This window comes from Diabrotica virgifera, chromosome 3, assembly GCF_917563875.1.
Source record: "Diabrotica virgifera virgifera chromosome 3, PGI_DIABVI_V3a".
NCBI lineage: Eukaryota > Metazoa > Arthropoda > Insecta > Coleoptera > Chrysomelidae > Diabrotica > Diabrotica virgifera.
Window position 1 is genome coordinate 91,077,678 of NC_065445.1, and position 27,740 is coordinate 91,105,417.

A 27,740-nucleotide genomic window follows, 5' to 3' on the forward strand; every position below is an offset into this window, starting at 1 on the left:
ACTAATTTCATCCTAGTATACTGTAGTAGTTCCAATGACGTATACTATATAAATACGTCAAACGTCATTGGGTAGTTCAAATGCTTTAAAAATATCATCTTGACGTACTATTGATTGACGTGTTCGTGTTTAAAACCACCATTAACATTAAAATTAAAACAATTAAACATGAGACCCTCTTTAGGTTCGGTATTAACAGTATTATTTTTTATATTTATTTTAAAGTCTATGTATAGTCTTTTTGGAATATTCCAATTACCGGTTTGTGAAAAGGGGGACGTGTGTTATAAATCATACTTGAATTCTAATCCAAAGCTGGATTTAGTTGTTTTTCTATCTGATAATTCAAAATCTGGAAATTTTGATAAAATTTTACACTTAAAAGAGTTTGATTATTTCTCACCGCTAGAAAAGTAAGTATCTTTCTGTTATAAAAATCGGTTTTATTTAAGAAATGATTCAAATGTTATTTGACCTAATAACTGTATTTATTTTTCTTTAATTGAAATTAATGTAAATAATTTGAGGTAATTCTAGCTAGTGTTTAATGACAGTATGCATATCTTGAGCTTGTACAATAACTTTTTAAGAACTTTGTTCAGTTTTAATAGGTCCTATATTATTTATAAAGTAGTACCAGCTATCAAAGAGATTCATTCATATTCTGCTCAGCAGGGTGCTATTCGATTTTTGGCTTTCCCTGATAAAGTAATAATTGTCTCACTTTATACTCATAGAGCAGCATAGTCTGCTATTTCTTTCTCCTATTCTGTACAAAGATGATAAAGCTTATACCTATTATATTACTTATACCAATAGTAGATTTCTCTAATTTACATATTATTATAATCTTCTTCTTTGTGTGACATGCTTGTTTTCAAGAGTTGGCTATCGCATTAATAAGTTGATGAAATGTTTCTCGGTCGGCAGCTATATGAAACAATTCCTCAACCGTTCGACCTGTCCATTGTCTAATGTTACGCAGCCAGGACAGTTGTTTTCTTCCAACCCAGCGTTTTCCTTCAATTTTGCTCTGAATGATCAACCGGAGTAAGCAATATTTAGGACCTCTCATTATATTATGACCATTATTATAATATATAAGCCATAATATCGTCGTTGTGGATGTGAAGAGAGCTAACCCAAATTTTCTCAAAAATGAGTTAGTTAATGGCAGCATCGCAATCAGAAAGAAAGGTTCCATGTTGTAGTGAAGAGAGCTAAGTGAAAATGGTATTTCATTCAAAATGGAACATTTCCAAAACATGGAACTTTTCTTTCTGATTGCGATGCTGCAGTTAACTCATTTTTGGGAAAATGTGGGTTAGCTTTCTTCACATCCACGATGACGATATTTAAGACAATTTAAAAGATACTATAAATGGTAAAATATAATGGATATAATTTTTTGAACTAAAATGTATACAGTGCTGAGCATGCTAATAACCTGCAAAATAACGCAAAATGTGGAAAATATAATATATGTTGTGAAATAAAAAGAAATGAAATTGGTAAAGGTGTAAAATTATCAATAGTTTCCCACCTTTAGACGTCTGTGTCTCTCCTCTCACAGTGACAGTTGTCATACTTTTCCGATAAGTCTAAAGGTGGAAAATTATGTAATGTAATGTAAATTTATAGGTTCCTATCGATAATTTTACACCTACTAGTTTCATCTCTTTTTATTTCACAACATATTGTAAAAAAAACAAGTACAGTAATACCTCGATTTATGCTACCCCAACTTACGTGAACCCAGAATTACGCAATTTTCAAATCTTGTCAATTAGTCATTTGAGCGCCACACAATCGCTCGATTTTCGATGAAATAGAATTACCGCCCACATATTATTGCTCATCCAATGTAGATATTTGGACTTTGCGCACGAAATTAGCACATCACTAGAATTTATTTTGTACATATTAGGTATTTCTTATCTACAGTTTTGTCTACGAGTGGGTGTTTGTTATTTTTATGAAATTAGTAATGCGATTAAAGAAGTTGTTGATCGTGATGACATTGAATTCTCACAATCGGGAGCTAACTACATGGTTGAATGGTTGGTGGCAACATATTATGTTTTCCATCTTTTGTGTTATTTTGACGGTTCTTAGCGCACTCATCACTGTATAAAAATTTTACACTATGGGCTAACTTTAATTTCAAATATGTAGTGTGATTTACTAAGCAATCTTAGTAATTTAAGATTGCTTAACACATTGCATGCAGCTGTCTGATCCTAAGATTTATAATCATGACTGACAAAAAAATACATATTTAAAATGTGTATAATCAATGGCATACATTCGCGCCGTCTGCACATTGGTGAAGACGTCATGTGGATCACATATTATGTATGCTATCCGCACGGAACATTTAACTGTTTTTTAAAACACTCTCACTCTCATTAACATTGAATGCTCTGTATTGTAATTATTTTCAGACAGTTAACTCTTGAAATATCAAAACCAGCTCGCAATAATGGCTCCCTCATCATACACTCTGTACTTGTTCCATCCCAAAGAATACACACAGATGATCTAAAGGAATTAATAGATGCACCAGATTCCACTTACATTAAAAGTAGGCTTACCAAATACTCCATTCCAATAAGTGCCTCATTTAATCTACTTAAAGAAAATGGAAAAACTTTAACTTGGAAACCTGTTACCCACCTCCGTTCCAGGTACGAAATTTTCATTTTTTTTTTAGTTGTGTGATGTGTGGATAAAAAATTTAAATTTTGGCATCAGGATTTATTGTAAAGTTCAGTATCATTAAGTTTCATACAGTGACCACCACTCTACTTGACACATGGGTACATTGAGGTAATATAGTCATGGACCCCTCACTTGTTAAACTGTTTACTTTTATGTCCAGTGACATCTAGAACGTCAGAAAATGTATAATGTATAGAAACATAGAAACAGACATGTAAACATAGAAAGTTGACTTCTTATTGAACAGTTGTATTTGAAGTTTATAGTGTTGTCATTGTATTAAAGTTGTAAAAGTTGTAAAGTATTGTAATATTGTTGGTGTTTGAATAAAATTTTTTTCAAAGCAGAGTAACAATAGTATTAATTAATGTATTTTTTGTATGGAAAAATAATTATTTTGAATAGTTTCATGACAATCACATGACATAATAGACATGAAAGTCATAGGTGAGAACGGGTCAGATTAGCCCAATCCTAGAAATGAGGTACCGTGTGTCTACTAGCATGGCGATTACTGTATATTCTAGTATGATGTTTTGGACTTAATCAATGAATGACAAACAGTTCAATATGTGGCATGTGGCAGGTCTCTTTTTTAATTTGTCACGTGCCTTTGATTGTCTGGATTTTAATTTTATTAAAAATAAATTTTACAATCCCCATGAAGTGCCGGGGATTGTTTGTTTTAACAGTTACAAAAATAAAATCAAAAATCTATTATTAGCCAAATGCTACTATTCAGTCAATGAATTCCTTGAAGATACTCTATAAACCACTATTTTATTATTTTTTCATGTGTAATTGTTTTTGTGTATGTGTAAATATGTTATCTTATCTTAGGTATATTATATAACATTTATAACATTTGTAACTGAACAATGTTAGCCATCTCTCTGACTTGTCCTATACATTTGTAAAAATGTATGAAAGGATTAATAAATACATATTACTATAGGGTTTTTCATCGATTGTCATTTGTTTCGAGCTTCTGTCATATGTTGTATAATCTGTGTATAATATTAATATACACGGATTATATGACATATGACAGAAGCTCGAAACAAATGACTGTGAATGAAAAGCCCTATTACTATGAGTTTGATAGCAACTGAAATTTCTAAATACAGTGGATATCATATTGCTAAAATTTGTGACATAGTAAGTGATACATCCGATTTAGAAAAATAGTAGACAACAATCTAATCTTATAAAAGCCTAGGATGACACATCAAACGGAAACGCTGTTTATTCGGAGCAATAACTTCTAGCGCCACCTAGGAAAGAAATCTGGCCTATCAACTGACATTTATTTGTGATGAAAGTCGTACAAAAGACTAAAATATCATTTCAACCTACTGAGTCAATCAATCATATTTTATTTTTCTTCTTTAAGTACCGTCTCCCAATCGGAAGTTGGATATCATCATCACTATCTTTACTCTATCTACCGCTGCTCTGAAGAGTTCTATAGAACTGCATTTAAACCAATCCCTTTTGGCACTCTCCTTCTTCCTATACTCCTTCCTCCTCTTATCTTTCCCTGTATGATCAGTCTTAGCAATTCATATCGCTGTTCTCTCATTACGTGTCCCAGATATTGTAACTTTCTTATTTTTATTGTGTTTATAATTTCATATTCTTTGTCCATTTCTCGCAATACTTCCGTGTTTGTTTTTTTCTGTGTCCATGCTATTCTAAGCATCCTCCTGTAACACCACATGTAGCTTATTTATGTGTTCTTGCTTCAATGTCCAGCTTTCAAGTCCATATTGTAGTATTGAAAACACGTAGCATCTCAAAGCTCTTACTCTCAGATATATTCTAAGGTCTTTGCTGCAGAGAATTATTTTCATTTTTACAAATGCATTTCTTGCTATTTCTATCCTAGCCCTTATTTCTGTTGTTTGATCATTATTATCTGAAATCCGGGTTCCTAGGTATTTGTATTTATCAACCCTTTCTATCGGTACATTTTCCAAATGTATGTTTGTTTGTATATTTGTTTTCTTTGTTATTATCATGTATTTGGTCTTTTTTATATTCATTTTTAGTCCATATTTTTCACAGACATTGTTTGTTTCGTTTAGCAGTAATTGGAGTTGTTCAGCAGAGCTTGCCATAATCACGGTGTCATCTGCATTTCTTATGTTACACTAGTTTACACTCAAAATGCGACTGGAATGCCACATGCTGTTTTTGATTAATTTTTGCTCTCTGAACACGAATATGATGGTATATAAAAACTTCCTAACACGTAAAATTTTTGAGTTATGATTAAAAAAGATCAGTATTTTGATAAATTTTTTTTAAAACAGTCATTATCAAATTCACGTTTTTTCTAAAAACTGTGCATAATTTGGCAACACTAGGATGTGTAATGTCTACGAATAACACATTAAATAAAAAATAAACCAAAGGCAATCCTTAATTGGCAAACCTACCCATTTAAACGTATTTCCAAATGTCTTTATTCTTCTGAGCCGCATCTATTTTTATATGGGTCCCCATGTACTAGAATTTCGCCGTGGTTTGTTGACCTTTGGGTTTTCCAGAAAATGCCAAAAGTATGGAACGGCTGTAAAAGCAGCTCGTTGGTAAATCACCCCCTCAGTATTGGTTTAGTGCGCATAATGGTGTTATATCGAAAAGTGAAAGTATCAAAAGTGAAAAATGTCCAAAGTCCAGAAACGTGGTTGTGTTAATCCCGCGGATAGTTTTTGTTACATATGTGGTCAGTTTACTCCTAAATCGCAGAAAAGGATAATTAATAAGAAGACAAAAGTAGCTTACCATAAGTATTTTGGATGTGTTATTGGCGATCAAGATCGGGACTGGGCTCCTCACATATGTTGCCAAACCTGTGTTGCAAATCTAAGTAATTGGTTAAATGGCAAACGCTTTTCTATGCCGTTTGCAGTTCCGATGATTTGGCGGGAACCAACAAGTCATTTCAACGACTGTTACTTCTGCATGACAAAAGTGTCTGGATTTTCAAGGAAGAGCAAACATAAAATTGAATATCCAGATATTCCGTCAGCAATAAAACCGGTTGTGCATAGCGAAAATTTACCAGTTCAAGGACCCCGGCAAATTGGGAGGAAGATTTAGAAATCTATGACGATAGAAGTGAACCCGATGATGCATCAGAAAGGGGCGATTAATATTTACCCGAAAGCGACGAAAAAGAACCTCATTTCATCCAACAAGCTGAATTAAATGATTTAGTTCGAGATCTTCACTTGTCCAAAGAACATGCTGAACTCTTAGGTTCTAGATTGAAACAATGGAATTTACTAACCAGTGGAACCAAAGTTACAACATTTAGGAACCGTAACCAGGAACTATCCTCGTTTTTCACTATGCAGGATAAAATGTGTGTTTGTGTTAATCCAAATAAGGTTATGGAAAAATTAGGATTTGCACATAACCCAGAAGAATGGCGTTTGTTTATAGATTCTTCTAAATCAAGTCTAAAAGCAGTTCTGCTCCATAATGGCAACAGAAGACCATCTATTCCTCTTGCACATGCAGTTGATATGAAAGAAACACACGAGAGTATGTCGCTTATCCTAAATGCAATAAGCTATGCTACATACAAGTGGCAAATATGTGATGACCTAAAAGTCATCGGATTATTACTAGGTCTTCAGGGAGGATTTACAAAATTTTGCTGTTTTCTCTGTCTTTGGGACAGTAGAGCAACACAGAGCCATTACCAAGTTACAGAATGGTCTCCAAGAGATCAATATATTCCAGGTCAAGCTAACATTAAGAATATACCTCTCGTTGATCCCCAAAACGTTCTGTTACCTCCGTTACATATTAAACTGGGATTGATTAAAAATTTCGTTAAATCATTAGATAAAGAAGGACATGCGTTTAAACACCTTAAACAAATTTTTCCTAAATTAAGTGACGCGAAGCTGAAAGAAGGGGTATTTGTTGGATCACAAATCAGAAAACTACTAAGAGATCAAGAGTTTGATGAAAAATTAAGTGATATTGAGTTAGCTGCGTGGAGATCTTTCAAATGAATTGTTTCCGAGTTTTTGGGAAACAAAAAAGTAGAAGATTACCAAAATGTTGTAGAAGAACTACTTAAAAACTACTGCAAAATGGGCTGTCGTATGTCTCTGAAAATACACTTTTTGCACTCCCATTTAAATTTTTTCCCGGAAAATTTGGGTGCGGTCAGCGACGAGCAAGGAGAAATGTTCCACCAGGATATTCTCACAATGGAGCAACGCTACCAGGGAAGATGGGATTCAGCAATGATGGGAGATTACTGTTGGTTCCTCATGAGAGAAACTGATACAGAATATAAAAGGAAATCAGCGTTTGCAAAAAATTTGTGTACCAAAGACTTACTATAGTTTTTTATTCTAGTTCTAAAATTGTATATATATATATATATATACATAGTATATAAGTATTTTTATAATAAATATTAATATTTCTATAACTCAAAATGGATAGAGTTATTCGAAAAGGAACCAAGCGCCTATTTAGTAGTTCGGAGAAAATTACGTTAGAAGTTTAGTTTAAAATATAAATCGTTGGTGTTGGCGCTTGGTGTTCTTGTTAATAGATGTCGTTATAGTCGTTCTGGGACTTAGATATTTTTAGAATATTCAATATACTCCAGTAGAAATCGGTTGGTGGTAATTTCTTAATATTCTCGAATTTGTCGCTTGGTTCCTTTTCGAATAACTATCGATATACGTGATGGAAAATTTTGGTGTTTGAATTCGTAATTAGGATGCTTTAAACTTCCCGATACAGCTATTTTAACATCAGTCACAACTTTTTTTTTCTTTTTTGTTGACTAGTGATTAATAGATCTTCCATTAAATATTACTCCTTCACTTTGAGATAGTAGTGCTTCTTCAAAAATGGCTTCACTATATACATTGAATAGTAAGGGAGACATAATACATCCCTGCCTAACTCCTCTCATGATTTTAATTTCTGGACTGGGTTCGTTATCTATTACAATTTGTGTTCTTTGATTCCAGTAAAGATTTGTTATTATTCGTAAGCCTCTTTTGTCTATGTTTTTTGTCTTTAGAATTTGGACTAATTATCATGCCTTACTTAGTCAAATGCTTTTTCAAAATCAACGTAACAAACATGCACATCTGCATTCATATCCATGCATCTTTGAGCTAACAAATTAAAAGCAAATAACGCCTCTCTGGTTCCTAGTCCGTTTCCGAACCAAACTGACTATCATCTATTCCTTCTTCCAGTTTTTTATTTATACGACCATCGGACCATGTATTATTTTCAAAAACAATTTGAGAATATGACTTATTAATGATATTGTTCTGTATTCACTGCAATCTTTAGCGTTTGTATTTTTAGGGATAGCACAAAAGGTGGAGAGAGTAACCACTGTTTGGGTATGTGTCCTGTTTTGTACACTGTATTAAATAAGTCTACTTGAATGTCTAAGGTTTCATCATTTTCATATTTTATTAAATAAAAATAAATAAAATTAAATAAAATCGAATCGGGTCGAATCGAATCAAGTCAAATCGAATTGAATCAGACCACACACTATGTGTAGTAGTAAACAGAGTCCCATGCGTATTTTTTAAACTTAAATGTTTAGTGTTACCATAAAAAAATATTAACAAGTTAGTAATAAGCAGACATAAAATGTCATTAACCTATATACAGTGTGTCAATTTGAAAACTTGCCACCCCCTGTAATTTGGTGCCTATAGAAAATCTAAAAATATGCAAAACACGTCAAATTTATTTGTGAGGGGGACATTTTGTAGACCAGTTTTCAACTAAATTACATCAACCCACTAGCGGAGGCGGACACTATCCCCAAAATAATTAATTCAATTACCTTTTTAAAAATACCACATACCTTATATTTCTTTTCAGTAGTTTTGGAAAAATCTTGGACTCAATACTCTAAAAAAAATTTGGAGTTCTGAACTCGATACTTAATATCTTTATGGTTTTACTTGATTTTTCCAAAAACACTCCAAAAAATACTCTAAATACTCCAATACCCAAAAAAATTCAATTTGGAGTTCAATACTCCAAAAAAGTTTTGGAGTTCTGAACTCGATATTTAATGTTGTTCTGAAGCTATTTTCTTGTGGCATTTTATAACCCGATTTGGGCTTCGAAACGTTAATAAAATCATTTTTTTGGTAAAATTTTGGCTTATTTCCCATTAAAAGTAATTCGATATTTAATATTTGTATGGCTTCACTTGAGTCTTCCAAAAGTACTGAAAATAAATATAATGTATGTGGTATTTTTGAAAAGGTAATCGAACGATCTTTAAAATGAGGTATCACTCAACCCCCTTTCCATTAAAGATTTTGGGGCTTGGGTCCGCCCCCGTTAGAGGGTTAATGTAATTTAGTTGAAAACTGGTCTACAAAACGTCCCCCTCACAAATAAATTTGACGTGTTTTTGTATATTTTTAGATTTTCTATAGGAACCAAATTATAGGGGGTGGTAACTTTTCAAATTGACACCCTGTATAACGCGATATAACAAGTATTCACTTGTGTCGGCATTCCCTAGTGCCACTCTTTTTTTAGTTTCCATGTTTGTGTCTTTCTTGCATGTGATCTGCATTCCACACATGCTACATCCAAAGTACAACGCACATGCTCCTATAAATAAAGGGATTTACTTTCGTGAATGCGTGAGAGTTAGTTTACTCCCGTGACTGGGTTTACTTCCGTTGGAGTTGGGAAAATTTAGACAGGGTCAGAAAAATTAGAGGGAATTAGGAAAACGTGAGTAAGAAAAAATTGGTGGGACTCAGGAAAATTAGAGGGAGACACGATAAAATTGGTGGGAGGGAAAATTTTCAATTTATTGGATCATTGTGACACATTGTTTTTATTATTTTTTCAGATACGCTGTGATAATGTGCACTGATGAAGTGACTGTCCCCCATTCAGCCATTCCTATGGAAATAATAAGAGATTTTAGAGTAAATAGACAGCGGAAGTTTCTACCAATCTTCCACACTGATGTTCTCAACATGAGAACACGAGATCTTGTGGAAATAACACCTGAGACAACTTCATTGAATTTCACTTATATATACACACCGACTTCTTTTGGAAAAATGAGATTTATATTACAAATCGAAATAACTTTAAAACAATTTTTAAACTTAGGTTTTACTGAGAAGGATTTAGACGAAGTTAAAGGAGTGTTTGCTGATACTAATTTACATTTGTTATGTGCTACGCTCTTCATTGGAAGTGTTCATGTAAGTCTAACAATTTTTGGAAATCATGTTTTTTATTGCTAAAATTCTACTCCCTTGTATATTCGTAAATTTATATCGTCACTTCTCGTTAGCATTTTTTAATGGTTTTGGGCAATAATTTATGGCAAAAACCACGGCCGCCGCTAAGGTTTTGGCCACCTGTGTGCAATTTTTGTGTGAGATTTTTGTATATTTAATCTGTCAACAGTTTTTTTCGAGTTTGAATTTTTTTATTTTTTGCTTTTTAGTTGATTTTTTATAATATTTTTAATTTTAGTCAATCGTAACTCGTAACTAAAGAAAAGCGTTTTTTAAAAAAATTTTTTTCATATTTTTTTATTTTTTACTTTTTAGCCTTACACTTTTAACCCTTTCGATGCGGCTCTCTCTCCGGCGATACTCATGCCCCAGTGCGGCTATTTCTGACGTCAAAACGGTCGGCCGCTTTCGCGCTAAATAATGCGACTAAATGATTCTTTATAACGTTGTTTTATATAAACAAAATAATTGGGTAATTATTTATAATTTTTTTTATTTTTTTTTGAAACAAAATAAATTTTACAAAAAAATACAAAAACGCTATTGTTTAGAAAAACTTAGGATAGAAAGATAGATAAAACAATTTAAAAAATTATTGCACATATTTTTGCATTCAAATTCAATGTAAACAAATGTTAACAAAACAAATAAAAACAAAAAAATTATCCATAACAAAAAAACAACAAAATTATCCATAACAAAAGAAAAACAAAATTATCCAAAACAAAAAATAAAACCAAATAGTCATTTGTTATGTAGAACTTACTTTCTAAAAATGTTTGATGGTGTGAAATCTTTCAAAACAATTCACAACACATAAAGGCACATTGCACTCACGGCACATAAAACTTGTTTCTTTTCTTTTTTTGTTTTTGGCACACACAACACATTTTCTTAGTCCAACTTTCCTACTTGTTGTGGGAGGTACATGCGACGGAAAATGCCTACAAGTAAGCCGCAATGGATTGTCGTCGACTGATCTTCGACCTGCTGACGTGCGCATTTTCCCCTTGTGATTTTCTTCCACTATCTGTTGGATGAGTGTCAGTTGAAATTCTGCCAACGAAGTTTTAGTTTTTGCTACTATATTATTCAAAACGTTTGCATTGAGCAGAACCATATCCATAAGGTGAAGGAAAACTTTTTTGTACCATTTCGCAGTTTTTCGGACGCACTCTACTGAACTCAGTAGCATGTCCGTCTTGTCTACTGCACCCATAAACTTATTGTATGCAACAATACACTGGGGTTTTACAATTGTCCTCCCAGTGAGGCGATCTTTTTTACCAGTTTCCATACCGGTGTTGTTATGTAAGCTCGTAAGCATGTATACTTCTCGTTTATCACAATATTTTAGCGACAACAATTTGTCATCACTTCGGAAACTCCATTCTCCTCTCTGAAGCTTTTCTGCCATTTGCGGCATATATTTTCTATTTTTCCGCACAGTTCCACACGCATTTGTAGCTCTATTATACAGCCATACAAACAGACTGGGGCTTGTATACCAATTGTCACAATACAAAGTATGACCTTTATCCAAATAGCGTGCCAAAAGCGTTAGCACCACATCGCCAGATTTACCCAAATTACAATTATTCGTTTGTAAGTCAGTTGTTGCTCCAGTATAGACAACAAAATCGAGAATGTACCCAGTCACTGCGTCGCATAAAACAAAAAACTTTACACCAAATCGATGTCTCTTCGAGGGTATGTACTGTTTGAAAAAGAGTCGGCCTTTGAAAAGCAAAAGGCTTTCATCTATGCACAATTCTTTATGCGGCTTGACAGCGTTTCGGAAAGCATCACGTACGTGGTCTATTACTGCTCTAATCTTGACCAAACTGTCGCCGTTTTTTGGCAGATTGTTGTCCGAGAAATGCAACATTCGCAAAATCAGAAAAAACCTGTCACGCGACATAAGCTCAGAAAATGCTGGAGTAGATAATAGTGTGTTTGTTGACCAGTATTCACTGAGGCGCAATTTTTTTACACGAGGCATCAGATATGTAATCCCAAAAAATAACCACATCTCATTGAAATCTGTATCTTTCCATTTCTTCAAACGTGACTTAGCGGATACTTCCACATGTTCACAAACGTAAATATAAAATTTGTTTGTTTCCGTAACTATATGATTTACTATATTGTCCGTAAAAAATACTTTACAAAAATCCAAAGGTTTATTTTCAGCAGTCAGCCCATCAATTGTGCAACCAACCTCTGACGAGTCAAATGCAAATGTTTTTGGTAGAAGGTCTTTTTTTTTCCAGAGAAAATCGTAGGTATTATTCGATGTTTGGTCTTCGGGCTCTTGAGCAACGTCCATTTCTTCATCGGAATCTAAAGCATTTTGCGTATTTTCTATGTATTCGTCTTCACTGTCGCTTCGAGTAAGAATTTCAAGTAACTCTTTTTCAGTATAAAACTGCCCCTTCTTAGGTCTTGGTAACGCTTTTGAAGGCCCCGGTTGCTGCTCGTCCATTATTTATAAAAACTAATAGGACGATACTGATGTAAAAATGATGCAATACTAAAGTAAAACTGATAGAAATCGCAATGTTTTCGTGTTGGGACAAGCATCGGCAATGAGTGAATAACAACATCTAAACGCAGACGTAAAGAGACCGCCCACTACTCAGCAAGCGCTAGCCCCGCCTTGAATTACCCACAAATGAACACGTGCGCAGGAAACTGCAATTGTCGGCCACAGCACTTCACGGCAAATCAAAATAACTAAATGACGTCCATAGCACTGTAGGCACGGCAAATCAAAGACGTCAAATGACGTCCGCAGCATTCAAAGGGTTAAACATTAAAATATATCGTCATGTTTAAAAAAGTATGTATATGATAGACACATTTTTTTCATTTATTTCAACATTTGATACATACATTGTACATTTTCTGTAATTTCTTCATACATTTCTTAAATCAAAATCATTATTTACACCTATTACAGTTTTCGCATTCTTTCCATCTCTTCTAATGCTTTACTATTGCACGGCGTAGACCCTGTTAATTTCCACTCCATCCGTTAAGGGTTCGTAACAAACTTTGAATTAATACGCCCAAAACGAATTCTAATGATAATTGTAGCATGAAACGTCTCTACCGGTGGTTTTTCTAAGACTACGTTAAAAATACGAATTTTTTTAATTCGAGTTTTGGTTGAAGTTTTGTTTCGTATCGTATTGAAATTTGACACGAATAACATGTACAAACATGAAAAGTAGTCGGAATCGGCAAAAATTTTAAAACTTTATTGTTTATTTATGACGCATAACGTAAACAATTAATAGACAAGGCGAAAACGGCGGGTTCGTTGGGAAAAATATTCCCATGAGATTTTTTTTACATAATTACATTCGTGAGACATCCCAGAAAAGGTTCAAGAAGTCGCCCACGTGAAAAGTGGGCCAAATTTAAAAAAAAAATTTTTTTAATCAAATTGCAAAAATCAATATTTTTGGCACGGACAATTTTTTTGTAGGTATTTTGGACCATTCTGGATAAAAACGGTCTCTTATAATTTTTCTCTAAAGTTGATCGTTTTCGAGTTATAAGCAATTTAAAATTGAAAAAAACGAAAAATGGCGATTTTCAAGCCTTAATAACTCTGTTAAAAGTTATTATTATGAAAGTCAGAAAGTGGCTAAATTAAAGTTTAATGCCCTCCCCCCTACAAGATCCCGAAGAAATTTTTGTCATTATTTTATTACTAAGCTGTTATTTTTAAGTAATAATATTGAGCGCCATGCACGTGGTAGGCGGCCGTAAATGTGAGTGCAAGATGCACAATTAGGCATTCCAAATCACGTGATATAATATGGCTGCTGGATGGCGAAACTGTCATCCATAGGCGTATCCAATGTTTAAACCACTTCATATTTAATTTGCTATCACAATTTCACAAATTTCGCTACACAATTAACAAAAAAAACAAAACCAAACAGAATATTCTTTACAAATTTGTTAATATTCAATGTAAACATTAGATACGCCATGACCACCCCCTTAACTATGTCTATGGCCATGTCAGTTTAGCCATCCACCGGCCACCACTGACAGTTCATTGGAATCCCTAATTGGACTGCCGGAGTGGCATCTCTCTCGCACTCAGCATTTACGGCCGGCTACCACGTGCATGGCGCTCAATATTATTACTTAAAAATTACAGCTTAGTAATAAAATAATGACAAAAATTTCTTCTGGATCTTGTGGGGGGCATTAAACTTTGATTTAGTCGCTTTCTGACTTTCATAATAATAACTTTTAACCGAGTTATTAAGCCTTGAAAATCGCCATTTTTCGTTTTTTTCAATTTTAAATTGCTTATAACTCGAAAACGATCAACTTTAGGGAAAAATTATAAGAGACCTTTTTTATCCAGAATGGTCCAAAAATCCTACAAAAAAATTGTCCAGGCCAAAAATATCGATTCTTGCAATTTGATTAAAAAAAATTGTTAAAAAAAATTTGGCCCACTTTTCACGTGGGCAACTTCTTGAACCTTATTCTGGGATGTCTCACGAATGTAATTGTGCAAAAAAATCTCATGGGAATATTTTCCCAACGAACCCGCAGTTTTCGCCTTGTCTATAACGTAAAAAGTGAAATTATGTATAGTTCATATAATTCGCTACAATCTGTAAAAGTTTCAAGTTTCTACATTGTAAACAACAAGAGAATTTAAGCATTTTCCATTAAGATCGTTTTTTTTATTTAAACAATTAATAAACATAATTTTTTCTATTGACTATTCGTGTATTGTTCCCGCGAATGGATATGTCTGCAAATTTTCATTCATTTGCATTGAAGAAAAGGCAGTCAAATTAACGTCTAAAGATTTGACCCAAACGATTGAACTAAAGAAAAGCGTTTAAAATTATCGTTTAGTCTTTCGCATATTTTGTTTATTACATTGTATTTATTTTATTGTCATCAAATTTATCAAAAGCAGTTGTTAGATTGAGTATCTGTATCAAAGAGTGTCTTTTGAAAATCGTTACTTCCCTGATCTATTTTATTATCCTCGATTTTGTAATTTCTTTAATTTATTTTCCGTTTGTATTTTATACGATGTGTCTCGAATTGCTTTTGTATTTTAGCTATATTTACTTTTTGTATCTTCACACTTTTTTTAGTTTTTGTCAACATTATTGTTTTGCGAAACATACCGGGTGGTGAATTGGAAAACGTGCCATAGGAAACTCAACGTAAAATTCTAAACTGTTGAATTCCTGCTTTCCTAATTATTTTACATCAAAAGACATTAAAAACTATTTGTAGAGGATTGAAATCTGTATTGAAAACAACTGTTAAAATTGTTCTACGAATTAAAGATATTCCAAAATTTTGTAAAAATGTAATACATTTTTCAGTTTTCAGCCCAAAATTAGGCCACACACAGTGCAATAGTGTGTCACAATGAAGTTATTATTTTCACATTTTTGAACTGTCAATCTTTTAATTTTATCATTTATTGTTTAAAAACAATACAGTTGATAAGATACCCTCAGTTGCGGAGAAAGTATTAATAATAAAGATTTTTTATTCAGTCAATGGTGTGAGCACTGTCAGTTAAATAGTAACGTGTGGCCTAACTTTTACACACATTCCTACTGTGGCAAATGTTTTATATTTTTCAAAATTTTGGAATGCATTTAAATCGTAGAACAATTTTAACTTTTGATTTTAATACATATTTCAATTCTCTACAAATATTCTCTCATGACTTTTGATGTAAAATAATTAGGGAAGCAGGAATTCAGCAGTTTAGAATTTTACATTGAGTTTCCTATGGCCCGTTTTACGATTCACCGCCCGGTATACAGCCGTACTCAAGTCATTAATAAAGGACTTCGCACACATCTTATGGAAAATATAATGCCACTCAAATGCAAAACAATATTTACTTGAATAGATTCGTCTCGAAATGAAAATCATTTGATATCATTGCGCCAACTCTGAATTATGATTAATAACGGCGTAAATTGACATAAATAAATCTAAAATTAAATTGGTATGTACGTCAGTTAGAGCGAGAGAAAAGAGATTTTGTGAATCGACAGTTCATCAATCTTTCTGCAGATATTAAGGCAGATGCTTATTACCTTATAGATAATAAAATAGGTATTGGTCAGTTGTACCAAAGTATGTAGTTCCTCTAACCGTCTTAGCTCACGCTGGATTAAGCTGTTTTCAATAGCGACTAGACTAGTAGTATTTATGATTGATAGTTTTATGGACTTTAAAATGTGATTTCCATAAACTTTAAATACAATTTACGCCGTTATGAATCAAAATTCAGAGTTGGCGCAAGGATATGAAATGATTGTAATTTCGAGACGAATCTATTAATGTAAATTTTATTGCATTTGAGTGATATTTTCCATAAGATATGTGCGGTGTCCTTTCACATTGTACTATTTTAAGTATACAGGGTAGCGAAAAAGTCTGGCAACACGGTAATTTCTTGGAAACCGCTAGGCTAGAACGATTTTAATAGATCTGATGAACTTTCTTATTTCAAATGGAACACCCTGTATATTTTTTGCGTCTTGAAGTTCTTAAGAGATACGGATTATTTTTCATGGTATATTCCCTATACCTAAATGCCATAATTTCGGAGTTATTGCTACATTTATTTATTAAAAAAATAAATAAATTATAAAAATTAATTTTTTCGGCCCGTGTACATTATTTTAGGTTTTTGGGATCATTTGGAACAAAAAAGGCCTTTTGTAATTTTTTTCTAAAATTAATAGTTTTTGAGGTATAAATAATTTAAAACTGAAAAAAACGAAAAATATCGATTTTCAAGGTTAAAAAAAAGTAAAAAAATAATTTTTGAAATTACGAAGTACCCAAATTCAAGCTCAAACCGTCTATCAGTTACCTATAAAAATTTTTGGCACGTTTTATTCTAAAACATTGTTTTTTTAATTATTAATGAAGCGCATATGAGAGGACGGGCGATCGGGCTGAATTAACAACTAAAAAACAATGTTTTTAAATAAAATAAGACCAAATTGCTTATCAGTAGCTGATAAAATAATCTTTGAACTTGAATTTAGGCACTTCCTAGTTTCAAAAATAATATTTTTTACTTGTGTTTTTGAACCTAGAACATCGTCATTTTTAGATATTTTTCAGTTTTAAATTGTTTATAACTCAGAAACGATTAACTTTAGAGGAGAATTACAAAAGACCTTTTTTGTTCCCAATGATCCAAAGAACCTAAAGTAATCTCTACCCGGGCCGAAAAATAGTTATTTTCCTAACTAGTGCGGAAAGTGATACTTTTCACGCAAGAGACTGCCGTTGACCCGAACGACGCGACAGCGGAGTTCGGGCAAGCAGTCGAGTGCGGGGAAGACACTTTCCGCATGAGTTAGGAACAATATTTTTTCTAGGGCCGTACGTTTGGAAAAAAGCCACAAAAAATAGAGTTATATCAATTTTTATTTAGAAGTGAAAATACACAAATTAATTAATTCTTTGTCAAGGTTGTCAAAACCAAACTTTCAGTATAATGGGTTACCACGACGACGATATTGGTTTCCATGACGACGATTCAAAACCATTGTAATTGTCTACTGATCTGACTTTTAAATATTATGTCAAAATAATTTTATTTCATCGAATTATCGCGCTAATTTCATTAAAACATGAACACAATAAGATAAATTTGAAATAAATTAGTAAATAATATGTAAATACATATTAGTTTATTGCATGTATTATAATATATTATAATGCCATATTACAAGGTATTTTACTTTCCCGCACGCCGTGCGGGAAAGTGCAACTTTCGGAAACGAAATGCGTGCGTGAAAAAGGCTCTTTTAGCACGGCCGTAGAAAAATTAATTTTTATAATTTGTTTAATTTTTTTTTAATAAATGTAGCAATAACTCCGAAATTATGACATTTAGGTATAGGGAATATTACATGGAAAATAATCAGTATATCTTAAGGAATACAAAACGCAAAAAATATACAGGGTGTTCTATTTGAAATAAGAAAGTTCATTAGATTTCCAGAAAAACGGAAGAGTTGACAACAATGTAATTACCACTATAATATCGACCGCATTAGAAGACTCTTACCAGTGATGTGGGAGGGAGGGGATGCGGCATACGGTGAAGTAGATGGGCTCGGTTTCACTCGCAAAAACGCTCCATCCAATATGGCGGAACAACTCTTTGGTAGTATATTCTGCTCTATATAAAATATATAATTATGAAATTATATTATATTATATAAATATATAAACAATTAATAATTTTAATAACTAATTAATAACATTCCATATATAACGTATAAATACCTCCCTTCGCCATATTGGATGTAGCACAAAAGTGTCAAATCAAGTGGTCCCATTTAGTAAATACAAAATCATCCCTTATGTCGTATCCCCTCTCTCCCATATCACTGATTCTTACCCACTAAAATTTCTATAAAAATCGTTCTAGCGGTTTCTGAGAAATTACCCTGTTGCCAGATTTTTTCGCAACCGTGTAGGTATTAAATCTACAAATTCAACTTTTAGCTTCTTCTAGACTTCTTGACATTCAAGAATGACGTCAGCTTTTGGAAATCTCAGACATCCATGGCAGGTTTATCTACCAGAGCTGTACTGTGGAGAGCGTTTTCACAAACTATTGTTTTTCTCTTTCTGTTAGATGAGGGAACCTCCTTATTGGTTCTTATTCCAAGCGGTATCGGAACATTAATTGAGGTAAGGCTTTAATCACAACTCCAGAACTTGCAAAAGAATTAACCACAGTTTAAAAATGGGAAAACTTTCTATAATCTCTTTTTGTAGTAAATAAACCGAATTAATTTGTATAATTTTGCTTAGGGAGACAGTTGGTTTTTAGACGGAGAGGCAGCGCTGAAAAATCTCTTTGAATTTACTAAAGCTAGATTTTTCACAGTTGATTACTGTGATTGTGTAGAGAAACATACTGCGGTCGGTCAAGCGAAACGTAGAACAGGGGTTACTGAGAGGGTATCAAAGTTGCTTTCCTACGAAGGTAATTAAATCCATTTACTAAGGCTGAAAATCAGTACACGCATTCTAAATTAAAGATAAATAAAAGTTATTATAGTCGGTCAGCTGTATGACGGGACAGAGCCGGTCGGTCGGCCCCAATAGTCGATTGAGGAAATGAAGCATTTTGGCTCGCAATTTTTTCGCCCAGCATGGATTTACTTGAAATTTTCACAGAAGGTAGGAAATAGTCGAAGGATCATTTTCTATATTATATTTTCTATTTTTATATTTTCTATATATCATGCCGCTATCATACGCTAAAACCTTGGGGGGTGGTTGCCAGCCCATCTCGGGTGTGGGAATTTTTTATTACATTTTAACCATGTAATTCGATGGAAAAAGTGATTCTAAGAAAAAAATGTTTTTTACATTTTCTTCGTAAAACTAATATTTTTCGAGTTATTCACGCTTGAAAATAACAGTTTTTCGACGAAAAAATTGACTTTTTTAGACGGTTTTTTGAGAATACCTCGAAAAATATTCGATATATTTTTGGCGATAAAAAGTTTCTTCAAAAATGATTTTGTAGGATTTTTAAAGAGCTATAAGACTGTGTAAATTAAATTCCGTAAGATCCCTTAGTTTTTAATTGGGGCGGGTTTAAAGGGCTCGAATAAGGGGGTGTTTGCTAATAAATAGAGGTTTTAAACAGCTATATCTGGCTAACTATTCACTGTTATGAAAATCTATGCACAGGGTAATTTTAATCATTAAAAAAGCTATAATTTAGTAGTTTATAATTTTTTTCGTATCTTCAGTATTTTCGGAGATATTTTGAAGTAAAAGGTAAAAAATACCAAATTGCAAAAAATCAATTTTTCTTAAACTCCAATTTTTCCAAAATTAGGCATTTTAAATAGGTAAAACTCCTTGAGTGTATTGATAATATAATTATAAAAGGAACTACAGAAAGGTGAAGACCAATTTTGAATTAGGAAGGTAGTTAGGGGGTTGTTTTCACTGATTTTTTCGTAGAGAAAAGCAGGTACCGACATTTTTTTGATAAGTCGCTTAATTTTCATGCTAGAAACTTATTATTTTTTTTTTTTGAAAGGTCTAATTGTATACTTGAAAAAAGATTATTTAAGTTTTCCTCGAAAAATGCAAATTTTTCCCATTATTTGGCTTTGAATATTTCAAATTATGCATTTGACGAAAAAAGCTAACCTTTAACATGCCGTATCTCGGTTTGTATTGGTCTTAAAGATATTATTGGAAAAGAATTTGGTTTGTGTTATTCAAAGATACAATTTTGATATCTACAGTTTTTTTATTAAATGCATATTTTTCGAGGTATTCTCAAAAAACCCTCTAAAAAAGTCGATTTTTTCGTCGAAAAACTGTTATTTTCAAGCGCGAATAACTCGAAAAATATTAGTTCTACGAAGAAAATGTAAAAAACATTTTTTTCTTAGAATCACTTTTTCCATCGAATTACATGGTTAAAATGTAATAAAAAATTCCCACCCCCGAGATGGGGTGGCAACCACCCCCAAGGTTTTAGCGTATGATAGCGGCATGATATAGAAAATTATCTTTGGACTATTCCCTACCTTCTGTGAAAATTTCAAGTAAATCCATGCTGGACGAAAAAATTGCGAGCCAAAATGCTTCATTTCCTCAATCGACTATTGGGGCCGACCGATTGGCTCTGTCCTGTCATACAGCTGACCGACTATAATAACTTCTATTTATATTTAATTTAGAATGTGTGTACTGATTTTCAGCCTTAGTAAATGGATTTAATTACCTTCGTAGAAAAGCAAATTTGATATCCTCTCAGTAGTCTCAGTAACCCCTGTTCTACGTTTCGCTTGACCGACCGCAGTATGTTTCTCTACACACTCACAGTAATCAACTGTGAAAAATCTAGCTTTAGTAAATTCAAAGAGATTTTTCAGCGCTGCCTCTTGGTCTATTTCTTTTGGATTCAGAGCAAACCATAGGCCTCTCTGAAGATCCCAAAAGGCTGAAACGTACGTAAGAGGATGATGGTCACCTCTGAAACAGAATGAAATATGTATTAACTGTCTTTCATTTTCTCTTTTTGCAGTTTTGGAAAGTTAGTAAAGTATTTAAGACGACTATTTCATGGAGGGGATTAAAGCTGAATAAAGCACAAACTGAGACTGATGAAGAAAAGAAAACTAGAGAATATGATGAAGAATGTATGAGGTACTTGAGCTATCTTCTATATCCTCTGTGTATATCAGCTGCTGTGTACTCACTGATATACCAGCCGCACAAAAGGTGAGTAAATCGCTTTCTATAAAGAGCTCTTGTCATTAGTTCGAATCTTTTGAGAAATAAAAAAAATCATTTCATTTACATTAGCAACTGACTCTAACAAAATGTTTCCCTTCTACCTTCTATTTTTATTAGAACAAGTAATTTTTTGAAACCCAACACAACCACAGATAAAACCAACAGATTACAGATTACAACATTACAAATTAAACCACAACATATAATCTTAACCGCATAAGTTTTGAACCACACAACCGCATAGTTTATTTTCATAGTTGATTTTTTCGTGAACAGATTAACGGATTCAGGCTGACATATTTGTTTGGTATACCTAGATTACGAATTTCTTCCTGCATTTTGTTTCTTTTCACACTATCAAAAGCTTGTTTAAATCCTACACTACTGTATATATGTACATATAGATATATCAAACAGATGAAATAGAGAATGTGGAAAAATCCCCTTACGAACAATTCACACATCCACCATTTCGGGCTGGGAAAAATTTTTCGAATAGAATCAAAGATCCAAACACCAGTTCTTAGAAATGTGTTTCGTCCTCTTCAACCTCTCTGGGCTCATCAGTAGTGAAGAAGGCGAAACACATTTCTAAGAACTGGTGTTTGGATCTTTGATTCTATTCGAAAAATTTTTCCCAGCCCGAAATGGTGGATGTGTGAATTGTTCGTAAGGGGATTTTTCCACATTCTCTATTTCATCTGTTTGATTTCATACGAGTGGTCGTTAAACCATTAACCTTGGATCTTTTGATCACTGAGTGTGTTTCAAAGATCTACATCTTATGTTTTTAAACATATAGATATATCGTATTCATAAGCTATTTCTTGAATCGTTCTTAATATGAATATATTGTCTGTAGTGGCAATATTTGGTCTGAATCGATTTTCATAATTATCAATAATATTCTCGGAGTATTCTAACAATCTATTAATTAAGGATGTACCAGAAAGAACTTTCAACACGAAGAGTCTCAGATTTAAATAATTTTATTAAGTGGTGAATTCTGCATTTGAGACTCTTCAATTTGTTAAGAGATGTCGCTGTATCGCGTCTTCCCCTTAAATTGATGGTTGAGCTATTTTTCGATTCAGAGGAGTGCATACTAGTGCTGTTGAGGAAGCCTGAAATGGTGGAAACAGCTGTCCAGCGATTGTGCAACCCTCTGAATCGAAAACAAGCAAAACCATATATTTACTTTTCTATCTTTACTCAGATTTGAGTACTAGAAAGTTCCTCTTCTGTCCTTTTCCTAGACGAATGAAAAGGGATGTGATTTCAAGGAGTCCTTTTTGTTTTCTATATTCGTCGTCTGCGGTCTTATAAATTGTAAAAGTCGCAGATTAAGGATGTGCCAGAAAGAACTTTCAACACGAAGAGTCTCAGATTTAAATAACTATTTACCATTTTAATTTTATTGAGTGGTGAATTCTGCATTTGAGACTTTTCAATTTGAACTTTTTATTAAGTTCACGTCTTAAATCAATTATTTATCAAATACACTATCAATATTATTTAATCAACAACTCAAAATATTCCCGATGCCGTGTCAAATATTTAAAATTGTCACTGTCTTGTCACCATATTATATTCGACTCAGTGCGTTGTATGACGAAGATAGCGAATGTTCGATTTGGAAAATATCACCCCGGACATGGTGTCCATTTTTTTTCGAATCCTGAAAAAACTAATAAATATTTTTAAAAAATTTAAACGCAGAATGAAAGACTAAATTATTATCGAGGGCCGAAAGTCCCTTAGAATAAATAAAAAGTTTCCTTTGAATGAGATATTTGAAATTAAAAATCACACTACATTTTCTCTTAGTTTTTCACCCCCGTAACTTAAAATAAACATTATAGAAGTTTTCAGGGACTTTCGGCCCTCGCCTCGGTAAGAACGTCATCTTTCATTCTGCGTTTAAATTTTTCAAAAATACTTATTAGTTTTCTCAGCATTCGAAAAAAATAAATCCTTTTTAAATAGCACTGGAGCCGAAACTTTGTACCGATTCCCTTAACAATGTAATTGGCCTATGCCTATAATTCTGGCACTCCTTGTCTCCTTACTTATGTATTGGCTATATAAGGCTAACTTATTCTATTCTATTCCTCCGGTATTTGCTCCTTTGTTCATAACGGTTCATATTAATATTAGTAGATAATGACTTCTTCCCCAGAGTCAAGATCCTCCATGTTTTAAGAATTCTGCCAAAATTCCGTCCGTCCCTGGCACTTTATTGTTTTTTTGTAATATACAGGGTGTAACAAAAAGGCAGGTTATAAATTAAATCACATATTCTGTTATGTTACAAAATGAAAATCGATGTGAAATGTGAAGTTACAAAATGAAAATCGATTTTTCTAATATATCGAAAATTAGTACAGATTTTTTATTGAAAATGAACATGTGGCAGTCGTATGGCAGCAACATCTTTAAAAAAAAATAAAAGTGAAATTTGAAACCCCCCTCCCGGAATATTGGTGTACGTTCCAATTAAATCATTTCTGTGGTACCATTAGTTAAACAAAATGTTTTTAAAACTTTTTTGTCTCTTGTTAGTTTTTCGATAAGCCAGTTTATATCGAGATATTTTGAAAATTTGTAAAATCCAACACATTTTTACATGGTAAGATTATAGAGACCTGGTAATAATATTGTAACGAAAGAGTTTCGAATCGGCGCAATAAACAGTCCCCGGCTTGGGAGAATTCCAACCGTCGGAATAACAGTAGCCGTGACGTCACAGAAGCGACGGCGCTGTGAGTGAAGATCTCCAGAATATTCATTAGGCCGAGGGATATGTAGACATTTCGAGAACGGGACCTATTGGCTATTTAAGCGGAGCGCGCTGTTATTAGAGTTTAGTCTTAAGCTAAAGTGTATAAGATAAATTCGTCTGTAACTTATATAAATAAAGTCGTATATAAATTACGAACCGCTAGTTTTATTGTAATTAGAAGTAATTACACTAATCACGCTACAATATTATGATAATAATATTCTATAATCTTACTTAAAACCATTTAAAAATATGTGTTAGATTTTACAAATAATGTTCAAAATAACTCGATAAAACCTGGCTTATCGGAAAAGTACTAAGAGGCAAAATAGTTTTAAAAACATGTGTTTAACTAACGGTACCACAATAATAATTTAAATAATTTAAATGAAACATACACAAATATTGGGTGGGGAGAGGGGTGTGGTTAAGGGAACCAAACCCCCATAAAAGTATTAATGGGGTGCACAAATTTCACTTTTATTTTTGAAGTTATTTTTAAGATGTTCCTGTCATAATAATTCTAATAGTTTTCGATATATTGGAAAAAATCGAACGACGAACTATTTTTGGTTCCAGAATATGTGATTTAATTTATGACCTGTATTTTTGTTACACCCTGTATAATAATGACAGGTACTATATTTTGGAATTGGAACAATGCCATCATCATAATAATGTATATAAAAGGCAATCTCACAAATCGTAAGTTAGGAGCTAGTAGCGACTTCTATTATGGTTTTAGTTAAGTATCTTACATAACTAAAAGTTCTTTTTGTTGTTTAAGAATTTTTAAGTTTTTATATAATAGCGGGGGTGGAAAGAATTATGCGATGTGAACTACATCTATTAATTCAGCCAACTAATTGCCCTATTGTTTCTGAATACATGCTTAACTTTGTTTATTTTTTAGTTGGTATTCTTGGACAATAAATAGCCTAGTGAACGGAGTTTACGCATTTGGATTTATATTCATGCTGCCCCAACTGTTCATCAACTATCGTCTTAAGTCTGTAGCAGCCCTTCCTTGGAGGGCTTTCACCTATAGAGCATTTAACACTTTTATAGACGATATCTTCGCCTTTATCATTACAATGCCTATGGCGCACAGGGTAGCTTGTTTCAGAGACGATGTCGTCTTTTTGATTTATTTATACCAAAGATGGTAAGTAGTGTTTATACGATACAGTTGAGTCCGCGAGTCTTTACCCGTGCGTCATCATTTAAAGCATACGAAATAAGTCGGAAATTTACTAAATGCAACAGCAAGTGACAGAAAGTGGGTATTACTCCGATCACGGGTTATAGTATAAATTTGACGTTATCAAATAAATAGAATGTCAAAAAGTTTTGCTTTAAAATTTTGGTGCATAATTACAGCAACATTTGAAGTAGCTTAATAAATTCTTTTATTATCATTGATTAATAAATAAATAAATAATTTATAAAAAAATTCAACATATTTTCTTTTTGTTATTTTATTCACTTTGGCGGAACATTAAACACAAGCATTCCTTAACTGTGTCAACGAGGTTAGCTTTGTACGTTGTCAAAATTAATCGTAAAATAACATAAACTTACCATAAAATTTCAAACTCCAATATAAAATTAGTTGTGAAAACAACTGTTTGTATACTATAAAAAAATTCAAAATGCAAAAATTCGACAAAATAACAGCAAAAAGTCAACAAACTGACAGCCACAAAAGTAAACAAACGAAAACGTCAGAAATTGTACTTAAAATACGTGAAAACATCCCCAATCTTCTTTTTTGTACCTATCTCTTTTCAATGTACCGAGTCTAAATCGTTCATAAAAATAACATGTGTTTTTACTTAATAACAGGCGGTAGCTGGTTTGTCATTAGTTTCATGCGTGGAAGAGAATGATGCTAGATAAAAAAGTATGTGTTTTATCTCGCCAGGTATTAATGACGCACGGGTAAAGACTCGTGGACTCAAGTGTACATAAATATATTTTTATACTCATGAGCAAAAAATTGGAATATTTTATTTTGTGGTAATAACTTCAAATTATTACGAAAAAATTACTGTAATCTCATTATTTATATTCAATTTAAAATTGTTTCATGATCAGTCAGAATAGTATTCAGAGTATTACTAAAAAATTACGGTTCCACTATTAGGACCGTGCAAGTTCGGAAAAGCGACACCTGGTTTCATAGCTCGGCAACATTTTTCGCACTTGTAATTATATTGGCCAATCATATTGGTCCTTGTTACTGGACAATTGTCAAGGCCATAGCCCAAAAAAATTATGAGAAGAAAAAGTAATATTAAGGTTATGTTATTAAAAGGTAAACAATTGTATGTAGTAAATAAAATTAATTATTAAAATGCACTACTACAAGCAAAATACAATTAATTAAATTTACTTTTATATAATAATTGCATATCATATCAATATTGTGGAGCAACATATGATTTTTCTTCTTCATTGACAGTAGATATGAAATATACGTCAATTTGACAATTTCAATTGACAATGAATTATTTAAGAAACTTGCAAGATTTATCCGCTATTCGCGCACGATCGTTTCTCGTATCCCCTCCAAGTACTTGCACACGGCGAATAGTATGCGTAGTAGCACCGTAGTAGCTCTGTATTTTTTATTAATCAAGGGAGTAAAAAATAATATGTCAAAGTGTGTAAAAAGTATTTATTTCCTTAGCTAAGCCCTTTTGACAAAATTGTCATCATCTCAGCTAATGGTCAATAGAAGGTACCACTACTTAAGGTCATGTGCGTGAGCATCTTAACAATTTCTAGCTGCATTACAATATAATGTTCACAACAGAAACAACCCCCAAACAGGAAAAAACCGGCCATACACCTTTTTTCATGGCGTGGGTGTATCACCCAACCATATTGGCCTGGCCGAAGAGAAATAGCAGGCTGACCAGTCTTTTCCTGTTTTTTCTGTTTGGGGGTTATACGGAGGACAACAATAGTTCATACGCATACATGATTACTCACACACATGACCTTAAACTAGTGGTACTTTTTTTATCATCTATTGACCATTGATGATGACAATTTTGTCGAAAGGGCTTAGCTAAGGAAATAAATATTTTTACAAACTTTGACATACTATTTTTTCACTTCCTTGATTCATTCAAGTGTGTACAAAATTTGTCAATCTTTCAATTTATCTTTATTAAAATTCCATTTACTTTTTTTCTAGGTTATATCCAGTGGATAAAAGCCGAACTGATGATATGTCGCACGTTGTTGGCGAGCAGAAAAAAGGTAATGACAAAAAAGAAAAGAAAGAGAATTAATATATTGTTATTGTTTCAATTATGTTTTATTTTAATAATAAAATTGTTTTAATTATCTTTATTTTTTATTTCATGTTAAATATTAAACATAGTAACAATAGCTATTTAATAGCAATAAATATAGTTGTCGTAGTAAAGTACAGTGTAAATTGCGTCATTTGTGAACGATATCTTTTGATTGTTTGGCTATTTTATTTTACAACACTTATACAGTGATGAGCATGCTAATAACCGGCAAAATAGCGCAAAAGATGGAAAATATAATACATTGCGAAACAAAAAGAGATGAAACTAGTGGAGATGGAAATG

The 27,740-nt window shown here is 32.8% G+C and overlaps 1 protein-coding gene across 1 annotated transcript; it reads left to right on the top strand.

The window, feature by feature from the left end:
• Positions 1 to 74: 74 nt before the first annotated feature.
• LOC114329975 (lipid scramblase CLPTM1L) lies at positions 75 to 27,486 on the top strand. Its single transcript, XM_050646640.1, has 7 exons — positions 75 to 413; positions 2,445 to 2,687; positions 9,617 to 9,980; positions 18,576 to 18,764; positions 21,136 to 21,332; positions 25,043 to 25,294; positions 27,335 to 27,486. The coding sequence occupies exons 1-7, from the start codon at positions 169 to 171 to the stop codon at positions 27,429 to 27,431; spliced, it is 1,587 nt and encodes a 528-aa protein (XP_050502597.1). The 5' UTR covers positions 75 to 168; the 3' UTR covers positions 27,432 to 27,486.
• Positions 27,487 to 27,740: the final 254 nt, after the last annotated feature.

Bases quoted from the DNA above. Each gene is read 5' to 3' on its own strand.
- LOC114329975 (XM_050646640.1), top strand. From the start codon at position 169: ATGAGACCCTCTTTAGGTTCGGTATTAACAGTATTATTTTTTATATTT. The intron at 9,981-18,575 runs GTAAGTCTAACA...TTCAACTTTTAG, and splicing joins TCTTCATTGGAAGTGTTCAT to CTTCTTCTAGACTTCTTGAC. The intron at 21,333-25,042 runs GTGAGTAAATCG...TTTATTTTTTAG, and splicing joins ATATACCAGCCGCACAAAAG to TTGGTATTCTTGGACAATAA.